The sequence below is a fragment of the Poecilia reticulata genome, linkage group LG2 (assembly GCF_000633615.1).
Source record: "Poecilia reticulata strain Guanapo linkage group LG2, Guppy_female_1.0+MT, whole genome shotgun sequence".
Classification (NCBI taxonomy): Eukaryota; Metazoa; Chordata; class Actinopteri; order Cyprinodontiformes; family Poeciliidae; genus Poecilia; species Poecilia reticulata.
The window spans coordinates 15874715-15901151 of record NC_024332.1 but is presented as its reverse complement, the minus strand read 5'-3'; the positions used below and the strand labels follow the sequence as shown (position 1 = coordinate 15901151).

The window sequence follows — 26437 nt, the reverse complement described above, 5'->3', positions numbered from 1 at the left end:
TTCTCTGTTCACTTATTCATAAAAACTACCTTAAAACGCAGCAAGATGAAATAGATTAGGAGTGCTAACTCAACAGGAGTAAAATATAGCCTATTGCCACAAAATAATATTTCCATAAAGAAAATTAAATAACATCAGAAGTAAACCAGTAAATATGATTCTATCAAAATACATAAGATGTGTTCTGGTAGCTGGATTTACTCGATGCTCATTTGCTCTTTATTTACCAAATTCTCGTCTGAGTCTAAGTGTTAAACTGGTACAATACTTTCCCTTCTTGGTGTTATTACACATCACTCCATAACTTCTGACAACTTGTCTAAATAATCTTCACTTAACAGGAGGACTACTGTTTGTGTAACCCCGGATTTACACTGCATGCGTCTCTGCTCCGCTCTGCTGCACACTTGGACTGGAGATGTTCCTGAATTCGCTCTGCTGTGAACCCCAGAGGTGCCCCAAGAAGCACACGTGGGAAATGAAAGACTGTGCACTAAATCTAGTCATAAAACAGATAAGAGGTATCATATAAAGTACTGTAGTTCTCAACTTCTAAAATTATTATCTTTCCATCGGTTTCTCTCCCACTTCATCCGCCCCGACAGACACTCCTACTGCGACTCGAGCAACAAAACTTGACGTAATAAGTTTCAGAGTAAAATCCATACATTTTCTTTCATGCATAGTCATAAACGATGTTTACATAAATGCATACATTAATATATGTCGTTTTTCCCACTGAACGTAGTCTGTCTCTGTGAATTATTTTGAAATTTCGGGCCTTTGAASATTGACCCTGCGCTTGCTCTGGCGTCTGGCAAAAATAGGATTGGTTCTAACTAAGCACGGCATCGCCTTCCGCCGCTGTGCGGAGGCGTCGTAAACGCTGTCATTGACCATAACGCGTGCATCATATGTACCGCGGAGTCGATTCCATGGCACAGCGGAGCAGAGACACCCATTGGGTCTAAGATGAAATCCGCTCCCTCACAGTTACACAGGCTTCACTTCAATCTGCTGCAGTCCTCCATCCTCACCAGGAAAAGATTCTCCATTCATTTCTTGCCACTTCAAAAGAGCACCACTCCTTTGTTTGATGTTGGTGTTGCACAAACTATAATATCTTTCGTGGCAGTAGTGTTGATATAGTTTTTTGTTTTTTTTTCCCCCATCTGTGCCAGACAGCATTGAACAGGTGCTGCGCTTGTTGTTACTGAGGTCAGAAACTTACTTACAGGAGCCAGAATGATGTTCATCTTTTGAGCGAGAACAGCAGCTGGTGTAAGTGAGTACAGGAAAAGAGAGGTGCCAAGGTGCGGATACTAATAACGCTCCTTTTCACATTTATTTCTGTAAGTAAACTTGAAAACCACATTTTGTTTTTCACTGACTTATTAATGAAGCACCACATCATGCTGGTTTATCTAAAAAAAAAAAAAAAAACTTACAATGAAGTTTTGTATTTGTACCTGGACAAAATGTAGAAAACTCAAAGAATGCAAATTAGGTATAAAAATGCATAATCTGTTTGTTGTTTGAGGCCTTATTTTACAAATTAGACCTCATTGGGTCGTATTTGCGAATCCCATTGCAAGCTAACATCAATGACCTGTATCCTTCCGATGGATAACGCAGTCGGTACTTCTAAATAACCGTAAAGACCCCTCATTCCACTGATGTGCTGTAGCTGTAACTGACATCATGTCCTTTTTGTCTTTTGCATTAGGTACTTGTGTGTGTGGGGAATGCACCTGCCATGATGTAGATCCCTCTGGAGACTGGGGGGACATCCATGGAGACACCTGTGAGTGCGATGAGAGGAACTGTCACGCGACGTACGACCGATACACTGACGACTTCTGCTCAGGTCAGAATATTATTTGAAAATTTGTGGGATGTTTTCTTATGAAGCTAGATGCATGCTTGCAAAGACACTTTAGCATACCTTTAGCTTACCTTTCTTAACAATCAACACAAAGCCTACAACTGATAATACKTCAGTGTAACATCGCAGCCATTCAGGTAAATCTTCTATACGACTTAAAAATGTTAGGTGGGATGAGTTCTGTTTCTTTTTCTTTCTCAGTTAGATGTATTTTCTTCTTGGTTTCTTTTAGCTGTTCCCCTTTTCTCTGGGCAGGTCATGGTCAGTGTAACTGTGGCAGGTGTGACTGCAAGGACGGATGGACAGGGAAGAAGTGTGAGCACCCTCTAAGTTGCTCACTGTCTTTGGATAGCAGCCTGAAGAAATGTAGAGGAACTTCAAAGCTACCCTGCAATGGACGAGGTATCCCTTGTTTTCCAAGGTCTCTGGTGCAAACTTTTATTGTGCTTATGTATCCTATTTCTATCAGCTCTAGTTTTGATCTTCAATTGGGCAACCTAGGTCTTGAGCAAGTATATATATATATATATATATATATATATATATATATATATATATATATATATATATATATATATATATGTAAAAAAAATTTGTATTGCAATCACATTATGAATTAAACAACTTTCACCACAAGTTGTCCAAATAGTTCCAATACCTTTACTGGTGCATAGACTTCATTGTTTTTTTTTTTTTTGTTTGTTCTTTTTTTCATATATGAAATAATTGCAAAATCTAAGAAATGGATTCAGGTTTATGATGCCATGCATCAAATGTAGCCAATTTTTTACAGGCAAGGATTGCACTTAAAATACTTTTTTGAAAACTCTGTGTGCCCTGAGTTGTGAAACTGTATTTAATACATATTTAGTATTAATTACACATATTTAATATTGAAGACAGCTGTTGAGGAGCCACTTGTCGAATCAAATGTCCAGGTTGCACTTGTCACTGCCTTTTACCTCTGGTAATGTTAAAAAGCCAGATTGCTACTCAAGGTAACTTTTTGTTGCTGCTTTTCACATTTTGCTGTTTTTAACACTGTTAAAATGGATTCTGGACATTTTTTTTCCAATCTACAATCAGAACTTCACAATGATTGTTTCTGTATTCATATTTTTCCTGGAAGTGTCAAGAACTTTCAAAAGGTTTCTGACTGGTCTTCTGACCCCTGTCACAATAACCTTTGCTTGAAATAATGACGCCACCGCCATGTTTGAACGTTTGTATGGCGTGATTGGTAAATGATCAGAGGTATATTTGACTCTCAATAGGAAAACAGTGAAGTCATGCTACCAATTTGTTTTCAGCACTAATTCATCTGTAGCATTGCTMTTTTAAATGTTAAAGTCGAGAGATCTTCACTGTATGTGACACATACAGTTATCTTATACAGAAGGTGCTGTGGTCCTTCTGAGGTTCGTTCACATTTATTCTTAAAGAGATTTTTTCTTTTTTTTTTGTCATTCACAAATAGGTTTAGACAATGGCAATGTGTTTAACTTGCCAGCTTCAGCAGCTTGAAGAAAATGTGTGGTGGCTGTGTGTTTTCTCAGCTCTTCATTATCCTCTTACCCTCATGAATCATTCTGGGATGCTGTGTTAAACTAATAGACCCTGCAGAGCTTCTAAAACCCAAGTTTATCATTATACTTAAAGTACTCCTGATCTTTTAACTGCTTTGCTCTTAGAAAATGTTGGAAAAAAATAGAATCACTCAAAAGTTTTCAGCTTTTCTCTGTATTTTTGTTCTGCCCATGTTGTTTGTGAACCTCTTTGTGGTTTTACCCAGAACACCTGACAGATTCAGCAGTTTCAAAGAGAACCTGGTGAAAGACGCCGAATTACCGATTCGACTTAATAATTTTGACGGAGGTGGGCGACACCACAAAGACTTAACCCGCTTGGTCTCACCGCTTCTAGATTTATCCAGGGGTTAACGCAAAGCATTGATTTCATGTTTCATTTGACTGCGGGGGAGGTCAGCGGGGACTCTCCTGCTTTTCAGCGGCCGCTTTGTTCCAAATCAAAAGAGATGACATGTGCACTTTTGTGTGTTGCGTGTTATTATAGCAGGCATAGATATCCCTCACACTCATAGCTGCTGATTAAATCAGAAACCTGAAACCACGCAGGGCCCCGGCTGCTGCCATGGCGATAACTCCATTACAAAGTAAACACCGCCATGGGACAAAACATCAGATCTGCGGCAATAAGTGCAGGCTTAAAATAGGGCCAATTTAGTGTTATGTTAATATACAAACTACTTAGGACGTTTTGTGTAAAATAAAGCGATTGTGACGGCTTTAAACTAATACCACAACGAGGCTGAAGACTCGCGGTGCCTGCACTCACATGATGTAGCAGAAAGGAAAAGAAAAAAAAAAGATTAATTTTTTCCGGGAGAGTTAATTAACTTTAATTCCTCCAGTGGTACCTCTAGATTATCTCCAAATGCTGCAACTGAGTGAAACTTCAAACTGCTGTGTGCACAAGTAAAATTAATGCAATTCACAATGCTTCCTTCTCTGTCCATTTACTTGGCAGTGAGCATTCCCTGAACTAAGCACATTCTTTCTTTTTGTAATTCTTTTATGACCGAGAAAAGCAATAAACTCTGTAAATGCATCATCAAAACTCAAACTCCTCTCGCACTGAAACAAAATGCGACCTGTGTCTCTATTCCTGTTAGTTAAAAATGTCTAAATGTGACTCACTATGGAGAGAACCTGTTAGGGTAGCAATTATTATCATGTTTGCCCGATTAGGTCACTGTTGTGGAAGCATTGGTACAGCTTGTTTTGCCTCTGGATTATTGTTTGAATAATCCAAATATCATATGACAAATTAGAGCACTTCAGTAATAGTGTGGAAGGGTGTGAAAACTCAGAAAATGGACACACACACACACACGCACAGAGGCAGGAATCACTTTAGGAGAGTCAGAGAGTGAAAAAGAGGGAAAGCGAAGGGGACAGACGTTGAAAATCATTTAGGCATGGATGAATGCGGCTGGTACAGATGGCAGCTTGAGCGGAAAAGCCTTGAAATCTGAAGCAGCAGCTTCAGAGCCTTTCTTCCTGAGTGGTGGAGACAAGATGCTTGTGGATAGCACATTCTTTATACTGTGGTATTTCCTCAAGGAAGCACCTGCTTGCAACTTTTTTTTTTCCCTCTGATTCTCGGGATTCCTCTCTCTGGTGTGCATGAAGTTGTCTGTGTTAGACAATAACAGATTAACCCCAGCATTGTGGGATTTTGTTTCAGTGACTTGTACCAGATACACGTCATCTGTTATGTTTTTGGAATTTGAGTATCGCTACATTGATTAGCTAGCCCTACATCCTACAATAGGTGGTTCTCTTTGGATGCTATGTTTTCTTAAACATTTATGCAAACCAATATAAATGGAAAGCCACTTGGCTAGTTTTATTACAGCTAATATAAAACTGGAACCTATAAAATCAAGAGTTAAGCATTTTGGTATACAGGATGCTTGGAACATCCTGATCCAGAATTGGTGTTTCTGACATTGACATTGAGCTTCATTTTGTTGCATTCTGACATGATAGGATAGGTGCAGTTTCTGAATGTTAATCATCTGTACATCAATGATACAAATGTCTTGTTCCACCCTTGCTAACATTTTCCTAAACTTGTTCTATTGAATTGAGATATGGTGACTGTGGAAGCAACTGGAGGATGGAGAATGCCATACGAAATCAGATTGGGTTAATCTGAACTTTGCCACATGGTATATTAGTCAAATTTATTTATAAAGCCCTTTTCACAGACATCACAAAGCACTTTACAATCGAAATCAACCATAAAACCATGCAAAACATAAAACCAACATAAGAAACACAATGAAAATCAAGAAATAAAAGCCTCGGAAAATTAACCACCACCGACTGAAAGGCCTGATCCCCTTTATTTAACCTACTGGAGTGGCTATGAGAACATGAGTTTGGTCTCATACAGAAAGCAACTAAATTCATCTGTTGTTTCTTGAATATGTTTCACCTGTCTTCTAGACATGACAAAAAAAAAGAAAAAAGATCATTATTGTTTTAGCAGGAGCTTGACGTCATCCTCAAATCCAGGGGCGGATCTAGAAAAATATCTATGGGGTGGCAAGAGGGGGACAGGRATTTTTTCAGGGGTGGCAGCATATGCCTATATCCCTTCTCTCTTGGTCTCTCTCTCTCTCATCCTCTGAGCTCAGTCCTCTACCAGAGGCCTTGGAGCTTGAGGGTTCTGCGCAGTATCTTGGCTTACCTATTCTTACTTATATTAGGCTTGTATGCTTTACTCAAGTCTCACTAAATTGTTTATTCAACTATTCAAGTAATGTGAGTAATGTACATGTTTGGCCTGAGAAAAGTACTTGACTACGTTATTTTGAGTAAACTGGATTTGACTATTTTTGTTACTGGAGTGAATGCTTCAGCTCAGCGGTGCACAGGAAAGTGTGGGAAGCTTCTAGAACGTTTGTGGACTTGAACATTGGTAGAAGCAGAGCTTCTTTAAAGGCGAGTTATTCGTCTTCAGTATGTTTTCATGTGTCATGTATGCCTTTACTACTCGCATATATGGTTACAGGTTGATTTTTCTTTAAAAAGAATGACGCACAAAAGTCTTTGCAGGCTAATATGCTAATGTTAGCATGTTGCTAATGGGTCCAACATTAGCTAAAACCGCCACGCCTTTTACTTGAGAGCCTTTAATGTTTTTGTCCATTGTTGTGGAAAAAAACTTACCAAGCACTGTTCAGGTAAAATCACTCAATCAGGTTTATTTATGAATTGTGCACAATACAGAGAGCTTGYAGGACAATCAATCATGAAGCAGTTCTGGATGGAAAGCTCTGCCAGGCAGAGACAACATGAGTCTTATTTAAAAGGACATTTCTACAATTTTTATAGTGAGAAGTGAAAACGTATCCCATACATTTTAAGGCATTACATATTCATTCAGTCATTGAAACATTATTCTGTATGATGAAACAAAACACAGGATACGAAAAACCCACTGGCATTCATCGTTTCACCTTTGTTAAGTAGGAAAAGTTACCCTGTAACGTCTCCTTGCCAGGGAGACGGTCATTTATATGTTTTGTCATCTTTCACAAAACTTTAAAAGGATGAATTTGAAATAATGGTAAAATACCAGCGTGATACCAAACCGTTTTCTAAGTAATTAAGTAACTGTTTTCTTATAATTGTTTAAATAAGCAATTATTTTAATCCCAAATTATTCTCTGTAAAATAAGAGCATGTTAGACATCCCTAACACGATAATTATTAATAATTTTATATTACGTTGCTTATGTTAATGAAAATGTAGGTTTTATACTAATTTTAAATCCTAAATGTAAATTTAAATCCTAAATGTAATTTACGTGATATTAAGTCATCCTCCTATGAAAATCTAATTAAAATTTAATATAATCTCATCCTCTTTGATTTGAATATAACCCACGTTATGATAAACAAGTAACATTTTAATGTTGCCCCATCTGATTCTAATGCCGACACTTCAAATTAAAACAAAACAGTTTCAAAGTCTTCCATCTTCATCTTCATCCTCTTTAATTCTAAATAAACCCAAATTAAACAACCAGGCAACATCTGATTTCATCGTCTTTGGTCAAAATTAAACTTATCAAAAAACCAAGCAATTTCTGAAGTTGATTTTTTCTTTTAAATGCATATTTAAGGATAACAGGACAGTGTAAATCGTCACTCACCAGTGGACCAGCAATAGTTCTTTGAGTGGACAGCCTTTCAGAAACATCTAAACTACTGTAGCTATTGCTCTGGACATTGTCCTCTTTGGTGTCAAAAGTTGAAGTTGATACTTGAGTGAAGTTTTGCTGCTCACTCTGTTGCTGTCAGATTTAAAGTCATGATCTAGATGGACGTTACAGACAGGTCATCCTTCACAGTGGTTGATGTGGATTCATGTTGTTCCTTCCTTCTCGCCCCTCTCCCCCACTCGGTCTTGGCGTTGCTGCAGCCAAATCCTCCCCCGTCTCTCTTCTCTGGCTTTCTGTCAGTCCAACTGGTTCTGGTGTTGGATCTGTGAGTTGTCCAGATCGTCCCTCAGGAAATGTCCATGTTGTCCACAGATGAAACAAGCGTCAACAGTTCAGAGTCTTCTCTCACAGCTCCGAAGTATGTTTAGCTTTTCTTCCTCTACGCTGATACTGAACAGCAGACCAGTCGAGGTTGTTAAAGCTCAGTTTCACACAGTTTTCTGCCCAAATGCCCAACAGGAGACTGGCAGCTGGACTCAAGGACAGCACAGAGGCTCTCATCCTGGCTGCACAGGAACAGGCCCTAAACACCAGAGCAATAGAGGCCCAGATCTACCACACCAGACAAGACCCAAGGTGTAGGTTGTGCAAGGAGGCCCCTGAGACAGTCCAGCACATAACAACAGGGTGCAAGATSCTGGCAGGGAAAGCTTACATGGAACGACATAACCAAGTGGCGGGCATAGTGAACAGAAACAAGAGTGTGACCATGGTCATGGGTAGCACCAGTCACACACTGCACAAAATTAAAAGAATCGATAGCATTAAGAAATTACTGAGCAATAGATGAAGAAGGACAACAGACATTAATATTAAAATCACCAACAATGAGAACTCGGTCATACCTTGGCATGATATCAGTCATGAAATCAGAAAAGTCATTTAAAGTCAAAATGCTGGAGTCACCCAAACCACTTGTCCATGATTCTGTTATAAATAAAACATCCAATCAATGAGAGGAAAAGAAATCCCTAATGATCAAAGTTTTATTTGTCAGCGACCAGGCATTTACCAAACCAATCCTGGCAGAAATTGGCGGGTCTACACTGTCTACAGGGCCGAGGAGCGCAGGGCCCCTCGGGGCAGTCACCTCCAAACTGGAGCAGTGGCTAAAACAGGATCCCAGGAACAGTATCAGACATTTCAGTCCAGAAATGTGCAGTTCTAGGCACAGCCAAGATACTGTGGCTCCCAGGCTTCTGGTAGAGGACCCGAGCTCTGAGGATGAAAGTGTCCATCTGCGGAAGGGTGAAAAGGGATTTTTTATAAATATATATATGTACACTTTGTCTGAGTATCTTCAAGTAGGTTTGATTTTAACTAGTTTTTCACGTTGCAGTAAACTACGTTATTTTTTTTTTATGTGCACAACTATCAAACGTTTCCCAAATACAATGTGACCCCAACACTGAAACTGTGAGTTTCTGTAACAGTATATGTTGAGTAACTCAGGGAAATAACATAAACATACAATATTTAGGGCTCTCCAACAAGCACCATGTGCAGAAGTGCTCACATCCCATAATTATTTCTAGCATTTGCAATGCTGCAGCCACACATTTCAAGATAATTTACAACAAAGATGATTACTACAGATCAACACAAAAACTGCTGCATAACTGTAAAGTGTAAGGAAAATAATTTGCAAACTTTCTACCTTTCTGATAACATTTTAAAACTTAGAAATCTGACTAGTTATCTGGGCCCCATCAGAGAACTTGGGAACAGGAAATTTAACAAGGCAAGTGATATCAGATCTGAACCTGTCCGAACAATATCAGATGATACATAGGGTGCTCACATAAAGGAACATTTTAAGGCTGCTTTTAAAGCGGGTGTTTCTGCTTTTTAACACAATTCCTTTAACTCAAAAGAGTTAAAGCCAATTCTTAGGAGTTTAAGATAGTGTTTTTTCTTATTTCTGCCTTTGCAATGATTCTGCTTGAACATCTCTTTCTGTAAATATTTCTGTCTGTGTTCTGTAGACTATACTCGTTATCACAAAACATTAGGCAATATCAAGAACAGTTCATTATAACTACAAAATTTCTGAAGAAATTTAAACGGGGCCTGCCAAAGTGTGCCCGTCGGTTGGAACCCAGCACTCTGATGCTAAAAATTAGCCTCAATGCTAAAGTAAGCTACAATGTACTAAATAGCATGTGGAGAGACACAAGCATGCAGAGTTACATGGATTTATTCCATTCAGTATGTTAAAATTAGTGTACAAGCTGAAATTAGCCAAAATGGTGATATTAGCCTAAATGCAGCCAGTGGCATGTGGGCTATAACTAGCATGTTGTCTTACAATAACTTCCTCCATACAGTGTGCTAAACATGGTTAATAAATAAACTATTTTTTGGAAAAAGGCTACTTTTAATGTGAGCAGTAGTTACATTAGCAATGTTTGTGATAAGGTTTGTGCACTGCTTTCTGATTTTTACTTTTGCAAAAATAAAAATTAATTGTTTACTTCGTGGCACTTTGTTACCAGTAAACACACTCATGTCTTAGCAACAAATTAACAACAAAAATTGTTATTGTTCAAAAAACATAAGATTTCTTCTGCTGTTTTGAAATGCTACTTATTTTACTTTAACAAGAATTGTACAGTTGGTGAATTTTGCTGAAAAGTTCATTCTTTTTGTCATAGTGGTAAATATATTATAAAACACATTCAGCACAAAAGTAAAAATCTCAATTTATACTTCGTGGCAGTTCGTTACCAGTAGAAAACGCTCATCTCTTAAAATCAAATTAATTATAGGTGTAGAGCAGTGTTTCCCAACCCTGGTCCTCAAGGCACACTGACCTGCATGTTTTAGATGCTCCCTTGCATCATCAGCACACATGATTGCAATTGATGGCTGATTAACAGGGTTTTGCTGAATTGCAATCATCTGAATGGGGTGTGTTGAAGTGTGCCTTGAGGACCAGGGTTGGGAAACACTGGTGTAGAGCAATAGGTGCCTTACATGCATTGCATGGAAGCATTGGAAAACAGTGTTAACATTGGTGTTTATGCTATGACAAMGATGGACTTTGCTTATTACAGGTTACTTCTGAAAGTACTTGATTTCACACGATTTTATTTTGGGGTATCTGAGTAATAATGCTGTACTCAAATGCACCCCAGATTTTTAAATTAAAAAAAAAAGTAAAATGATAAGATTATTTTGATTCCCCAATAAAATATCAGGCTGCAGTGATTTGATCTAGCAATTAAACTATAATAAATAACCAGTAGGTGAAACGTGACAAACTATGGCTCAGTTCACCCAGGTGAAAAAATATATACTTTAGTATATTTCACACATACTTAAATTTGTGAAAGTACACTTTAAGTATACTAAGTATTAAGTGTACTACCTATATGTATATCTGAAGTACTGTATACTAAAAATACACTTGTACCAATTTCTAAATTAGAACTTTAAACACACTTAAACATAATTGTACCAAAATACACTTTTAATATATTAAATAAAAGTATACTTCAAGTGAACAAAATATATATTTGCCCAAGTGTAAATATACACTTTCTCAAGTATATTTAAAATATATTTTGTGTATATTTAAAAATGTATGCTCAAAATGTATTTTTTTAAATTCACTTAACACTACTTTAGATGATTAATTTCAGTATGTTTTAAATTACATCTCAATTTTAGGGTAGTAAAGTATGCCTTAATTTTCTTTATTTAACCAGGTGAACCCCATTGAGATCCAGATCTCATTTTCAAGAGGGACCTGGGCAGAAGTCTGCATCACGCAGCAACCTGATTACAAAATAAAACTAATTGATACATATGCAGAAGTATGTCTTTTAGGCACCTTTAAAGTGTGTTTAATGTAATATGTAGGCATATTTTTTAAGTACCTAAAAAGAATGAATTTTTAAGTGCCTTAATAATCTTTTACTATTTATTAAAATTGCATACAATAAAAAAAAAGATCATCATGATGTAATTTTTAAGAAAGTACCCAATCCATTTTCAGATGTGTGATGTAAAACCTGCATTAGCTCCAGTTCACACTCCAGACCAGATGGTGGCGGTATTGCACACTTTCATTTATTAACGCCACAAAGAGAAGAAAAACTTGAACGCAGGGAAGATAAGAAGCACTGTTCAAATCCGACATTTTTACTCACATAATATTGCCTTCAAAGTAGAGAGGGCCTTGACAATAGTTACTAATTTTGGTAAATTCAAGTTGGTGACGTCAGGTTACATTGTGTTGCATTCAATGTTATCGGAAAAAAGAGATTCCATTAACAAATCGGACATTAAGCGCAAATCGGACATGCGCTTAATGTCCGATTTGACATAACTATTTATTGAATTCAGAGTCGCCATCTGGGTTGGCAACAGGGGCAGCAAGGCTCTCATTTGGGGTGGCAAATGCCACCCCATGCCACCCCAGTAGATCCGCCCCTGCTCAAGTCCAACTCCACGTTTCAGTTCTCTAACTTGAGTTACCATTTTAAACAATCATTAATGCTCCAGAGATTAGCTTTCAACACTACTTTTTTGTTTACTTAAATATATATTTCAGCCCAGTGTTACACAAACTGTCAAATCTAAGTCCGCCAATGTGGCACAGTCTTTGAAGGCAGCATGACAAAGTAAACAAACATTAGCACATATCCTGATGTTAGCGGTTTGGTGACTGCTGAGATAATTGATAAGACGAGCTGCTATGACATCAATGGTTACTAGGGTAACTGAGTCCTCAGAGCAGATGGCAGCATGTGGTATTTGTAGCAGGAAGAGGGACTGCCATAAGCATAATGTGTGCGTGTGTTTGCGCGTGTGTGTGTGCATGTTTAAAAATGCATGGTCATAAAAAGTGTCAGTAATGTGACAGGGGCAACACATTAGATGCTGTTGTCAGTCAAGTAGATGTCTTCTAGATTTCTCTCCTGCACTATTTATTGCCACTAATTTAACTCAGTGAGTCATCAGAAGACAAACCCAGGCAAATTCACATCCTGGGTGTGTTTCTGTACTTTAGAGCCAAGAATGTACCCTACAAGCAACAAACAGAAACAAGTTTCTACATGTAAAAAAAAAAAAAAGACCAACTCTGTTAACAAATTGTGCGATCTTAACATTCTGTTTATTCCCCTTGTCCTACGGGTCAAAATTACGGTGGCCGACAGGCGCAAATGCTCAGCAACAGAGAAAACATGCAAACAAAAAAAGACTCAAACAAAAAAAGGGACGCAAATAAAATGCAGCAAACAAAAAAGAAATGCAAACAAAAAGCAAATGCAGCAAATACAAGAGGCAAACAAAAAAAGAGATGCAAACAAAAAGCAAAGAAAATGCAGCAAACAAAAAAGAGATGCAAACAAAAAAAGAGACGCAAACAAAAAGAGATGCAAACAAAAAAAGAGACAAACAAAAAAGACTACAACCACAAATGACATGCAGCAAACAAAAGAAAAGATGCAAACAAAAAGTGCTGAAAACGGAAGTGCTCCAGACCACTAGGGGGAGTCGAAAAAAAAACAGCTTTGTCCAAATTTAGGGTCTGCATCCTTTAAAACGGGTGTTTAGAAAAGCAGCAATGGCGGCAAAATTATTTGTGCTGTTGCACTTAAAATGACACATTATTTTTTTAAATTAGTTTTTAGGCGAGAATGTAGATGTATAGATCTCAAACATCTGCTCAGTTCAACAGTAAATCACTTAATTACAATATTGCTCCAACGTTTTCGGAGATATCTGCTCCCGCTGCATTAACAGCCAGCTCCCCTCGCCAGCTGTCAGCTGGCCGGGTGCTCCAGGTTCGGTACACCGAGAAAGAACGCATGTCTCCCGGCAAATCGTTATAAAAACTCCCAATAGTTTTTTTTCCCTATGAGTGAAGGTGAAACACAGATATTAAGTCTGGTAATAGCTGTAAAAAAATTTTTTTTCACTAAAGTAATTTATTTATTTATTCAATATCCCGCAGTGCTGATGAGGCATCTTCTGCTGTTTTGGTCGAGCAAAGCAGGAGGGACTTTTGTTTGCGTCTCTTTTTTTTTTGTTTGCTGCATTTGATTTGCTTTTTGTTTGCGTTATCTCTTCTTGTTTGCTGGATTTGTTTGTGTTTTCATGTTTTTTCTGTTGCTGCGCATTTGCACCTGTCAGCCACCATAGAAAATGGATCCATACTACCAAAACCGTAAAGTAAAGCAAATAAATTTGAATTTTAAATCCAAAATCTATTTTGCATGATGAAACGATCTGTTATTTAACAATTCAGCTCAATTTAATTCATTTTTTATCATGTTTTTTTTTTGTCACACTATACAAAAAGACGATCAACAGTGTTGCACTCTGGTGTTTAAATGGTTTTGTAATTCACGGGTCAAAAATGACCCACAAGTCAGTCCTTGTACCCTAGTAGTGTACAGTCCACATGGAAACATAAACAAAAACAATGTATAACTTTTTCTTATGATGGGGTCCACTTAGGAAAAGTCATAAAATTTCAAGTCAGGGTTTAGGGTATTTTTCCTACTGCTAAACATGTTAGTGGGTCACTTTTGACCCGCAAGACAACACAAGGGTTAAATGAAGACAAATAACAGCCTCTTGAATGACCATTGTGAACTGGAAGGTCTAGATTAAGGTGTTCTTCTTTTTCTTGGTGTGTTGGTAGATGGACAGGTCCCATTGTAGATTGGTGCAATGGTTTTTCACCAGTTATTACTGTGCTTAAGCAAGATTTAGAGGAGATTCAGATCATATTTAATTGGAAATTCTTCAAATTTTTTTTCTTTTAATTCTTCCGACACCATCTGTACCGTACCATTCAAGTTTTTTGATATTAGTCTGACATTCATGCTGATATACATTGCACAGAACTCCAGTGGTAGTTCAGAAGAGACTATGCTTTTCAAACAATCATCATCATTAGGCAGCAGCAAGTTCAATCAGTCACCTTCCCAGTGGCCTTCTTCACCGACAGCCCACTGATTGAAGTGGAATAGCAACTTCTTGAGGATCGGGTATGAGTGGGCACATGGCCCTTAAGTGTCTTTATTAGTGTGGCATTTCCATAAAAGGTTTTGTAGCCTTTTGGCAGCCTCATGTAAAATCAATGATTGCCTCCATTTACTCTGTCTATGTAAATTCAGCTGCCAATCAACGGGTTAATTTTAACATTTTGAAGACATAAACAATACAAGATAAAAAGGGGGAAGAGGATAACCGGTATACAAATGATAATAAATTAAACTCTGATACACAGAAAAATCAGCATGGTAAATGAACGCTGTCAGTTTGGTTTTAACACCATGAATATGTCTGCATGGACACAGACTCTATTTGGAGTTAATGCACTTTAAAATGTACTAACAACTACGAGTGTCCGTATTTAGATGTTAACTCTTCTATAAGACTACTTGTCAAATATGAGTTCATTACCAACACTGTTGAAAGTGAATTTTTATTCCTATTTTCAAATCAAGCGCTGCTGTCCCCATGTTTTCAGCTCGTTTATTTTGCTAATGTGTGCTGTGCTTAAATTATAAAGGTGAGATTTACAAGAAAATGGGAAAACTTTGTTTATTATTGAATGGACTTCGAGACTGCCTTTCATATTCCCAAGCTCCATCATGACAGACCAAAGTACGCGTGACATGAACACGGAAGAATGACAGACTGCATGAGTATGTGTCTGCATATTAACTTTTTTTTAGGATAATTGAGCTTTTACAAGATCTGGCCACTTCACACTCACCTGTGCACCACTCTGCTCCCTGCTGGAGTTCATTTCCTGAAGATGCTAATAGAACCACATCATCTGCGAAATGCAAAGATGAGACTCTGAGGTTCCAAAACCACAAACTTTCTCCTCTGCAGCTGCTCGTTCCAATTTTGTCTCTCGTTTGGACCACAAACAGGATTAGGAAATAGGGGCGGTGGATCCTAATATGCACTTGAAACAAGCTGAACGTGGTGCCAAGAGTGTGGGCGCCAATTCTTGCTTTTCTCATACAAGGGAAAGAATAGCCCTGGAAAGCATCCCCAGCATCTTGTACTCCCACAACAAGCCCCAGCAATAGTTCCTCAGGAAAAGCGATCGTTAACTTTCTATAGATCCACAAAACGCAGGTAGGGTGGGCAACCAAACTCGCAAAACCCACTCAGCATTCATGTGAGGGTAGCAATCTAGTCCTTTGCTTCACAGCCAGGAAGAAAATCACACTGAATCCTCCTTAATCACTGATTCAATCTCATTTGTCTTTGCCTTCCTTCTAACAATCTGGGGTGAACTTTCCCAGGGAGGCTGAGAAGTGGAATTCCTCAATAGCCAGAATAAACCCTCTGGCACCTTTACTTCAAAATTAAGACCGTCGCTCAAGTCTGTCACTCTACTAATGTTGTCCCGGTTCTCCGTGTGGCAGTGAGAAGACGTGCTAACCGGGACAGCCCCACAATGTCCAGAGCTTTCAACACATCCGAGCGCATCTCTGTCACATCTTTCTCTGACATATCAAGCAATTTTACAGACTTCCTTGAGGTCAACGAAAACTCCTTCTCCAAAATCTTGGATTTCTTCTATCAACCTGGTTTTTGCCTCTACAACCACAGAAGCTTAAACCCTTCTGGCCGTCCGGTACACCAGTATGCTGCTTCAAAACTCACCCGTGTTTACCAGAACCTTTTATGTTAAAACCCTACAATTGATAAAGACAATATGTTTTTGTTTTGTTTTGTTTTTGTTGTCGTGTTACTCACAGTTATTAAAAGAGAAGCTGAGGCAGGGAAAGAAAAACCATATCTCAAACTGTACCGTAGTTTTCATTAGTTTTCATTCCAACAGTCAATGTCGACGGATTTGAATGTGAAGAGTCCCGTTTATTTAGTCTTGGGTTTAACCCTCACTAGTCAAAAATTCAGTTATTAATCCCCCATGTACTGTAACTCTACCAAGAGCAAATTTAAGACCAAATTTTCTCACATTTAGCCAGCAGCACCAAAAAATTAAAACCAATGACTTTGTTGTATGTGAACAAAAACAAAAAAAAATTAAAATTCAGATCTGTTAAAAGCAAACTTGTGTGTTTTTTTAGGGCAGTGTATCTGTGGACAGTGTATTTGCCATCCACCTGAGGAGAGTCGCATTCATGGGAAAAACTGCGAGTGTGACGACCGTCAGTGTGAGGACATGGAGGGAGAGGTCTGCGGAGGTGAGAGCACAAACGCTAACGCACACACGCAACTCTGTGACTCGATTCCACACAGGAAATGGACCAAACATTGCATTATGCAGGTTACAAGATTATGTTTTAGCTCAGAATTGTTAGGCAGTGAGACTAAAGATCCCAGTAAAAAAAACAAATGAAAATAACGTTAACGTTCTGTGTGTCTCATTCGAGTTGTACTTGTGCCAACAAATTCAGTCTGAAGCGGCAAAAGTGACTAATGTGACATTTATGAATATTCTCTTGCTTACAGTGGAACTATAGTTTAATTATCAGTGGCCCAAGCCTGCAACAACGAAAGGCCTGTTCACCGAGCTGAAGAACACTGATTTCAAATTCAAATAAAAAAAAACTAATTGATGTAGCTGACAGAAATCAGCACATTGCTGTTCCTTTTTTTGTTTTGTTTTGTTTTGTTGACTAATTTGTGATATGACGCAAGAACAAAACAAAAATTTCATTAAAAATAGAATATAAAATGTATTATATACGAGATTTAAAATTTAGACCGCTCAGTTAGGCCAATGGAAACCTACGTCTGTCCATCTGCATCAATGGACAGATTGTAAAAATATTCAAACCTGTTAAACATTTTGACATTTTGTTTTCTTATATTAAAGCCCCATTTTACAGCAGTGGCTCACCTTTTCAACAAGACAACAAACCTAAACATACAGCCAAAGCAACAGAGCAATAGTTTATATCAAAGCAAATTCATTTGTTGGAATGGCCCAGTTATCGTCCAGACTTAAATCCAATTGAGAATTTGAAATATGATTCTCTCCGGTGCTCTTAATCTAATTGGAATGAGGCTGAGCTATTTTGCAAAGATAAATGGGCAACGATTTGTGCCTAAATGTGCAAATATTTTTGAGACATTACTCCTAAAGGCTGTCTGCAATTGAAACAAAAGGTGGTTGTACAAAGCACTGACTCAATAACTACTCTTCTGATTGTGAAAAGTAAAAAAAAAAAAAAACATGGCAAAAATGTATTCTATTTCTGCCACAGAAAACGATGCTCCAGTTTGTATTGATCACATCTAATTCCTTTAAAATACATTGAAGTTTGTTACTGGAATGTAAGAAGAGTATCAACCTTTTGCATGATCCTCTAAGAACGAGAGGCTTCTTCATCGGTAGGAGAAGTGCAAGGGATTCCTGCAAGCCACAGTGGCTCAGCTGCACTGAGTGGTAGTTCAACTCAGAGGTGATACTCAGATGAGAAAATGTTTTCAATTGATTTAGTTAAAGGTGAAGGTTTTTTTTCCCCCCCCTCAGCTTCCTCGCTAACAAGTGGGTACAGAAGGAGATGTATGGGACACAATGAGGAATAAAAAAGTGCAACCCCCCTGTATCTGACGAGTTTGCCTCAGCAGCTTCAGCAGGGATTTGTTTTTAACGCTTTTGAAGTTGCACTCTACTCAATGCAAACACAACCAGCGCCGGAGTGTAACAGGGCTTGGGCCGACAGTGAGCCGGACCGACCCAGGCTGGGCCTATGCAGTGCACAGAGGCCGAAATTATATGCACCTTACATTCAGAGCTATCGAACTTGCCTTTTAACTTTCAAACATGCAAAATTATTCTTGCATATATACTGAAATAAGCTCGTATTGAACAAATACCACACTTTTGAAATGTTGCAGTATTATTTGCAAAGAAATAAACCTTGGTTTTCCCCCTTGCTTTTACACTTTGTCTTACCGGTCATACCTTTGCTGCACCAATTTCACATTTGCCTCCCTTTCACTGTCTGTCCATAAGTGCCAGAGCTCTCGTTCTGAGACAGACAGGTGCACGCTAATTGAACGGAGCTCGCTTGTCGAACCTTCAAAGCAATTACCTGCCGTCCCAAACCGACTGATTGAGGCGGTCATGCATGGTCTGCCACGGCCAACACCCCCGCTTCGTCTAAGGCGGAGGCTTAGTTTCGTTTATAACCTCGCACTTTTACATGCATTTACAATTCACAGAGATTCTCAGTTACCTTATTAACTTTGTTTTGGCTTCTGCTTGTTCACAAACCTTGTAAAATGATTGAAAATAAATTAAAGTCTTATCAAGACCTGACCAATCTTCTAAGTTAAACACAGAATCAGCCACCAAAAGCTTCTATCCAGCAATTGCGAGGATTATGAACATCTATGTGTCATACTTTGTTCCAATAACACCAGCAAAGATTATTAGGAATATTTTCAAGTATTTGGTTTCGGAATCTGTAATGTCAGTACACATTAGTTAAAACTAAAGTAAGGATGTATTTTCTACTCCTCAAAATATACTTCCAGAAGTTCCCAAAAGATCAGCATCACTGCACTGCAAAAAAATATTTGTTGGGTAATTTAACAAGCATTTTGTAATACAACATTATTTTTTAATTTGTTTTTTATATTGAATGACAATAGCAAGGATCTTATGACAAAAGAAAAAAAAACAAAAAAATCTCCTAACATTTCAGATCATTTGCAAGACCAAAACTCAAAAGGCAAGTATAGTGGAAAATAGAAGAGAGAACATAATTTGGTACAGCGAGAGTTTCCATTCTGTTTCCATTCAGCCAAACTTTAATGAGTTTCTGGAAAAACTGAGTTTTCAGACTGATTCAGTCATTCTTTATCACCATCGTCACTCCAGCACTTGGCAACAACCCGACGTATTAAGTTATTAAGTTCTACAAAACATTTGCGTTTAGGGCACCCAAAATGCCTAGCAACGTCCCTTTATATATTGTTAAATATTATTTATTTTCATGCAAAAACTCTCAAGACAACTTATATGCAAAAAGCACAGAAAAGCATAACTGAGTGAATGCAGCTGGCACACAGAGGAAAACACTAAAATTTTGCTAGACTCACTTATAATTAGTAATCACATTATTGCTGCGCTTGAAATATTTATTTGTTTTCCAACTGTGTGTTGTGCTCACAGTGTATAAGAGCAAGTAGAGGGAAGCTGTAAACAGGTGTTTTTTTTGCATTTCGAACACCATCCCAGCGCTGCGGCACTTCATAATCATGCGCTGATTGTTCCCAGTTATGTGTTGCATAAACAAACATCGCCAGCCTAAATCTGAGGTGATGAGTGACATTATTTATCYGTTTTTGGGCTGACWACACRTCATAAGTCTTCATTACACTTCGGTTACATTTCAAGACACAAATCTGTTTGTTGAATTTTTTTTTTTTCATAATGTTATAATTTGCGGCACACAAAAATGATTATCACAGTGGCGCTTAGGAAACAGCACACGGGTACCAGGTGGAGAGATAACTGTGTTTTTTTATTTATTTATTTATTTTTGTTGTTGTTGTAGCAGCTCAGGTTTGGGAGAAACAGGGAGAAGCAACGGAGAAGGACTTTCTGCTTTCCTTCTGGAACATCTGGCAAACTTTTTTTGGTGACTCAGAAAGTGAACGGAGTCAAGCGAAGTTTATTCGTATTGCAAAATTCAGAAACAAGGTGAAGCGCTCGACACGATAAAAACACAAAACAAGCAACACAATTTAGTCAGATGTCGTCAGCAAGAAAAATCATCTTCAGATATTCATCAAGCATATTGATCGATGTTCCAGCTATTATTAATCAAGGCAACTCCAGACAGGTGAGTAGTTGGCATTGATTTAAAGGGACCCAACATGTGACTTCAGATCAGAAGTTGCCTGTTGACACAAAGAAGTTCCTGATGTTCCTGTCAAATTCTGCGCTGAGATCCAACAGTGCCAACATTGTGGTTCTTCCACAGTCTGTATTTATGTGGATGTCACTGAACATTTTGACGAGGGCAGTCACTGTGGTGACGGAAACTGGAATGAAACACGTCAAAGTGGTTGGCTGTCATTAAGAAGCTATTTTCCTGGTGAAGCACATCTTTTTTTGATAATTTTGCTGTGTAAGGTTAGCGATTGAATTGTAATTCTGCCATAGAGACATGCCCAGATTGTCCTTTTTTATCAGTGGTTTGACTGGGAGAAAACACCCGATGAGAGCAACGAGTTTACTTTTTGAATCAGATAAGACTCAACTTTCCTTAAGAAGTTTCTTTCTTAAGGAAAGTTGTGGGTAGGATATGAAGATACGAAGACAGCAGGAGAAGGAGCGTGTAGTTGACCGGCACTCGCATTGTGTTGTTAACTTTGCAGCAGTCTCTCATACTGAGTGTGCATGTTGAGGCAGCAGGGGGGAAAAAATCCCCTGACCTTTAACGGGATGAAAGGTCCAGCAGGACCTGGCTCAGTGAGAGCCTCGTCTCCCGAGGCTGACTGTGGGTTTGAGAAGGCAGAGCGTACAGAGTATTCAAAAATACCCATGAAATATTAAACTTGTTCAGGTATGAATGAGCATTTTTTCAGCTCTTTTCTGACCAACAGTTTGATAAAGCTCTGACCCGCTGACACCAGTTTTCTGATTCCTCATATGAATAATAAAATAGGGGATTTTTTTTGCCTTGCAGGTAAGTATGACAATTAATAAAATATGTACAGCAAGATGAAACAAAGACTTTTTAAATTACAAATCTACAAAAGACCAACAACTGCAAAGGTATATCGTTAAGTGATTTATGCATGTTTTACAATAATAGACTATCAAACAGCCTGTCTGTTATGACCTGCTGTTAATTATTTATGTTATGCCAGATAAGACATCACATCTCACTTTGTGAGAAAGAGCAGTCAGTGTTACACAGCTCCGCAGTAAAGAAGTTATAATCTCACCCATTTTACATTTGGGTCAAATTATCCCACATAACAAACATTTACCTTAACTGGGAGTTCTTTAAAATGTCCATGATGTCTACGATGAGTCAACTTGAACTTTTCAAAAGGACAAAAGGGATACACTTTGCTGTAAAACATTAAACTCCCTGCTATTTGCTGAAGACTCAGTCCCCTTTTAAAAGCAGCAGCCTGGAGGGACAGGCAGCATGCCTCGGTTGGAGACAGAATTTCACTTCTTAAAAAAGCTCCCAACATCTTTTGTGCTTCCCATTATTTTATTTTTAGACACTTCAATCATACTGACGAAAGAAAACAGTCTTCTTCCTAAAGTAACAACTTTCACCCCAAACTGCTTTGTCATTAGTGAAACCTGTTAGTGTATAGGTAATAGATATGATGCATTCACTGATTCGAGAAAAAAAAAAAAAAGAATTTTGGTTTCTGACCAGCCCGTTACCATCCAGAGCTATTCAAGCATCAAGCCGTCCAGACAACGTGTTGACACAGAACTAACGATAAAACGACACAATGATAAAACGATAAATGTCAGAATTACTGTTTTGTAATCCAAATCTTCCAACAGTGACTGCATCTTCAAAATATTAGTTCAAATGAGCCATTCAAGAGTCGGCTTTGACGTATATTTTTATGGTTCTTGTCAAACGATGTTAAAAGCAATTACAGCAAAGCAGCAAACAACAGCCTCTCTCAACCTAATGAACCTTCTTGGCTTCCAAAGTGTCATATGCTGGATGTTTTTTTTTTTTTTTTGCCCGCTATTTCTATTCTTTGTTTTTCATCTGTCTGAAGCATTAGATTTATTAAGGACAGCACAAGACCAGCGATGACAGTTCCTTTCATGTCCCTTGGGGAAATACAATAAGCTCTCTCCGTCTCTCTCATCTCCCTGCAGCTCTTCCTCCCTGCACTGCCTATTAGTGTCAGGGTTCAATGTTAGTGCTGTCAGCTTTGTATTTATCAGCTTTAAAAACATTTTTTTACCCTTTCCAGAGGTATTTCATTTGTCTTTGACTACCTGTGTAGACATTTCTTCTTCTTTTTTTTTTTTTTTTTTTTTTTTTACATTTCTGGTTGTTTTTATCTCATGATCCCTCACCACATCCTGTCTCCTTTTAACGAAGGTGCTTCTGCTTTTCACTGCCAGGTCACGGTTACTGTTCATGTGGACGGTGCATCTGCGAGGAAGGCTGGTTTGGAAATCTGTGCCAGTTTCCCAGGTCTTGCGACATGAGTGACGCCCAGAGCAAGGAACTCTGCGAGACAGATGATGGGGTCGTTTGCAGTGGAAAAGGTGAACAGGAATTACATTCCCCCCTCACCCCCCCCCCTTCTCTTTCAGCCCTGTAAGCTAGCATTTGTCTGCAAGCAACATTGTATTATTAAATGTCAAAAGAAAGGAATCAGCTATATGTTGTTGAAGAATGTCACTCGTGAACAAGGATGAATGTGTCAAGGATCACTGCGATTTTCGATTGGCTGAAGAGTATAAGAGAAAATGCTTCGCATTAACTTGCAGGGTTTGTTAGCTACATTAACAGGAAATATTGGACAAAAGGCCACTGAGACTGAAGTCTGTTTTGCAGAATTAAAAGCACATTGACCGAAAGTTGCACCAAGTCGAATCCGATTCATTGTTTTTTTTTTTCCCTGAACACTGACTGGTACTGATGACTAGGACTTATTATGAACTGATCACCTTTAATTACAGTTAAATTCAGAAGATCCACCCATACATGCACAGAGAACATGCACACACAGGCTAACCCACGTCATCCCTGCTGCAAAGCAACAGTGCTGCCAACTGCGCATTGAGCTACATGAAGTCTAAAAGTAAAGCACAAAATGACTATGTGAGGGTTTGGAAGTCTTCACTAGTTATAATAGAAGTTTTCTCTCTTTTTTTATAAGAATTTGCTGTGTAACTTTTGTGCAGATTGCACAGTATTTACTAGACTGTTTTTGAGTCTGGGTGGTGATATTGATTTTTTCCCCCTTAATGGGCTCCATTATGTATGGCCATAGTCTCTCATTCAACTTACAAACACTTTATTTCTCCCCAAAGGGTAATTTGCAGGATAGTGTAGAGAACCTTAATAATAAAACAACATATACAATTTGCCTACTATGTGTTAATGCCTGCCTTTTTGTTGTTGTTTTTTTCTTACTCTAAGCAAGATTTAGGAGACACAGTTAATTAAAAACCGTCTGGGTTTTTGTGAGCTTCAGCATGTATTTCAAACTTACAGCTTAGTTGAATTGTCTAAGTCCAGAAGCCGGCCGGGATCCGTCTCCTGCTCGCTGTGACTGCTGATCTCATACTGCGCAACAGAAAATTAACTACAGATTCCAGGTTATTCATGCCATATAATTAATCAAATAGCGTTGTTTTATGAGAAACACTGCTGATCTTAATCGTTTTGAGATTAAGACCAGATGTGTGCTCTAGAGGAAAGTCTTTTTTTCTTTTGACGCAGTTGACAATCTTGTTACTGTGTGTAGAAAACACTCAAATAAACTGTATTAAATGTGGACTGTAAACATTTAAACATCCATCCACTCCTTTTCTTTACACCCTTGTCCCTTAGTATGATCGGGAGGGTTGCTGGTGCCTATCTCCAGCTAATGTTCCGGGCGAGAGGCGGGGTCACCTGGACAGGTTACCAGTCTGTCGCAGGGCAACACAGAGACACACAACCATGCACACACACGCTCGCACCTAGGGGCAATTTGGAGAGGCCAATTAACCTGACAGTCATGTTTTTGGACTGTGGGAGGAAGCCGGAGTACCCGGAGAAAACCCATGCACAGTTTCAAACTCCATGCAGAGAGACCGGGGCCGGGAATCAAACCCAGAACCTTCTTGCTGCAAGGCAACAGCTCTACCAACTGCGCCACTGTGCAGCCCACATTTAAACATGAATGTATAAATGTTCATGTTTAATTTTAGACACAATTATTATTGTGACTAAATAAAACATCAGCTGTTACAGTTATGGGTAAAAGAAAGTGAAACTATAAATTCTTGAGTCTACTTTTTTTTTTTTTTGTCCATGTCGGTGACTTCTGGAGTGAAATTAATTCTCACAAACTTTATATTTGTGGTTTATATTTGTTGAATGATGTAAATTAACTTGGAAAAAGCCAGATCACTTTTATGTTAAAGTACTTCTATAGATAGGCTGAAAAACTACATTTACAGCAAAAGTATTCATGACGTGTAAACTTTTCCACATTTTGTTACATCATAGCCACAAAAATGTATGTATTTTCTGCCAATTTTGTACAACGGACCAAAGTTGTGTCAAAGTTTTGCTCATTTGCTGAGGAACCTCCGTTCCAGTCTCACGTTTTCTGCAGCGCCTCTTCAGCATGATGCTGCCACCACCATATTTTGACACTGGTGATGCTGCGTTAAGGTCGATGTGCAGCATTAGTTTTCTGTCAGGCATAGTGTTGCACATTTTGGCCAAAAACGTTCAGTTTCTCATATCAAGAGAGCACGCTCCCCTCTGTGTGTGCTGTTCCTCATTAACGTCTCGTGATAATCTAAAAACTAGACATCCAGAGTTACAACGGGTCTTTGAACTGCTCCGCTAATTAATGATTTCCTTGTGTAGCTTGACTATCATATTTTGGTAGGTTTGCAGTTTTGCATTACTGTTTCTGTGAACAATTGATTGGACAGTCGGTGCTGCATCGAATGTTCAAAGAGATGCACATTATTTTTGACCTGAATCTGGTTTAAACTGTGTTTTTTACACGCGTGTCAAACTTTCAAACGGTTATGTGAAGTTTGTGTTGCTTTCATGTGCTGCTTTCTGTTTCGTGCGTCACATGCATCTCATTAACAAGCTCTGAAATTTGTGGTGGCAAAATATGAAAGGGCTGCTCGTGCACTCGCAAGGTGTTGCAGGTCCCTTCTCCACTTTTGAAACCTCAAACGCAGTTATTCAATTTAAAAATATAACTTCAGAGCAGCTAATCCGGCTTTTCCCCATTTTTGCCAGATGTACTTGAATTAAGTGCACCAAACTGTCACTGCATTGTACTTTGTGTCATTAAGCAACTAATGGCGCCACACAACAGACTAGCTTCTCTGTTGTGCGGCGGCGAATCCGAAGGAAAACGTCGACCGCAGAGAGCCCAGCGCTGAGCAGGGCTGGGAAATGAAGATGAGCGTCTTTATTCTCCATGCTCCACTTCTTTTAAAAGCCAGATCTATCTTCTTTTCTTGACCAGCCTCTGCCTTAGCTATTTTACTTTATCTTCCTCTCCTCTCTACAGCTGCCTTACCTTTTCTGCTGTGGCTGCTTCACATGCAAGTAAAAAAACTGTGGTGAATGAAAAAAGAAAAAGAAAAAGCTGAACCCCTGGGTATAAAAAAAAAGAAGGCTGATAGCCAGATTTGTTTCTCTCTCCCAATTCTTAAAATGTTATTATTCTGTTGCTACCCTAGAGAGAGAAAAGAAATGTAAACCGATGGAGGAGAGAGGAAGTGTAGCGTGTGGGTGGATTGGTATCCTGGTGGTAAAACTGTATTAGAAGCTGTTTCCTCGGGGAATATCTCTGTCCACTCTAACCGACTCCATTAATCTTCTCTGAAAAAGAAAAGGTGAAAAAAAAAATCACATAGGATTAAACAAAACAGCTTTTATTGGGGGAAAAAAGTAATAATGTGCCAAGTGGGTGGGAAAAAAAAGGAGAAAGGAAAATACCAAACACTCAAAACCCTGAACAGTGACGGTAATCAAAGTACATGTGTGTGTGTGTGTGTGTGTGTGTGTGTG

General features: G+C 38.5%; 1 protein-coding gene across 3 annotated transcripts in view; it reads left to right on the top strand.

The window, feature by feature from the left end:
• Positions 1–26437, top strand: part of itgbl1 (integrin, beta-like 1) — a 53806-nt gene that overhangs the window by 21694 nt on the left and 5675 nt on the right. For all 3 annotated transcript variants that reach the window (XM_017310805.1, XM_017310808.1, XM_017310803.1), the window contains 4 exons: positions 1727–1867; positions 2141–2287; positions 16781–16897; positions 22795–22941. In XM_017310805.1, the coding sequence (XP_017166294.1) occupies positions 1727–1867; positions 2141–2287; positions 16781–16897; positions 22795–22941 (552 nt within the window). The remainder of the gene's footprint in view (positions 1–1726; positions 1868–2140; positions 2288–16780; positions 16898–22794; positions 22942–26437) is intronic.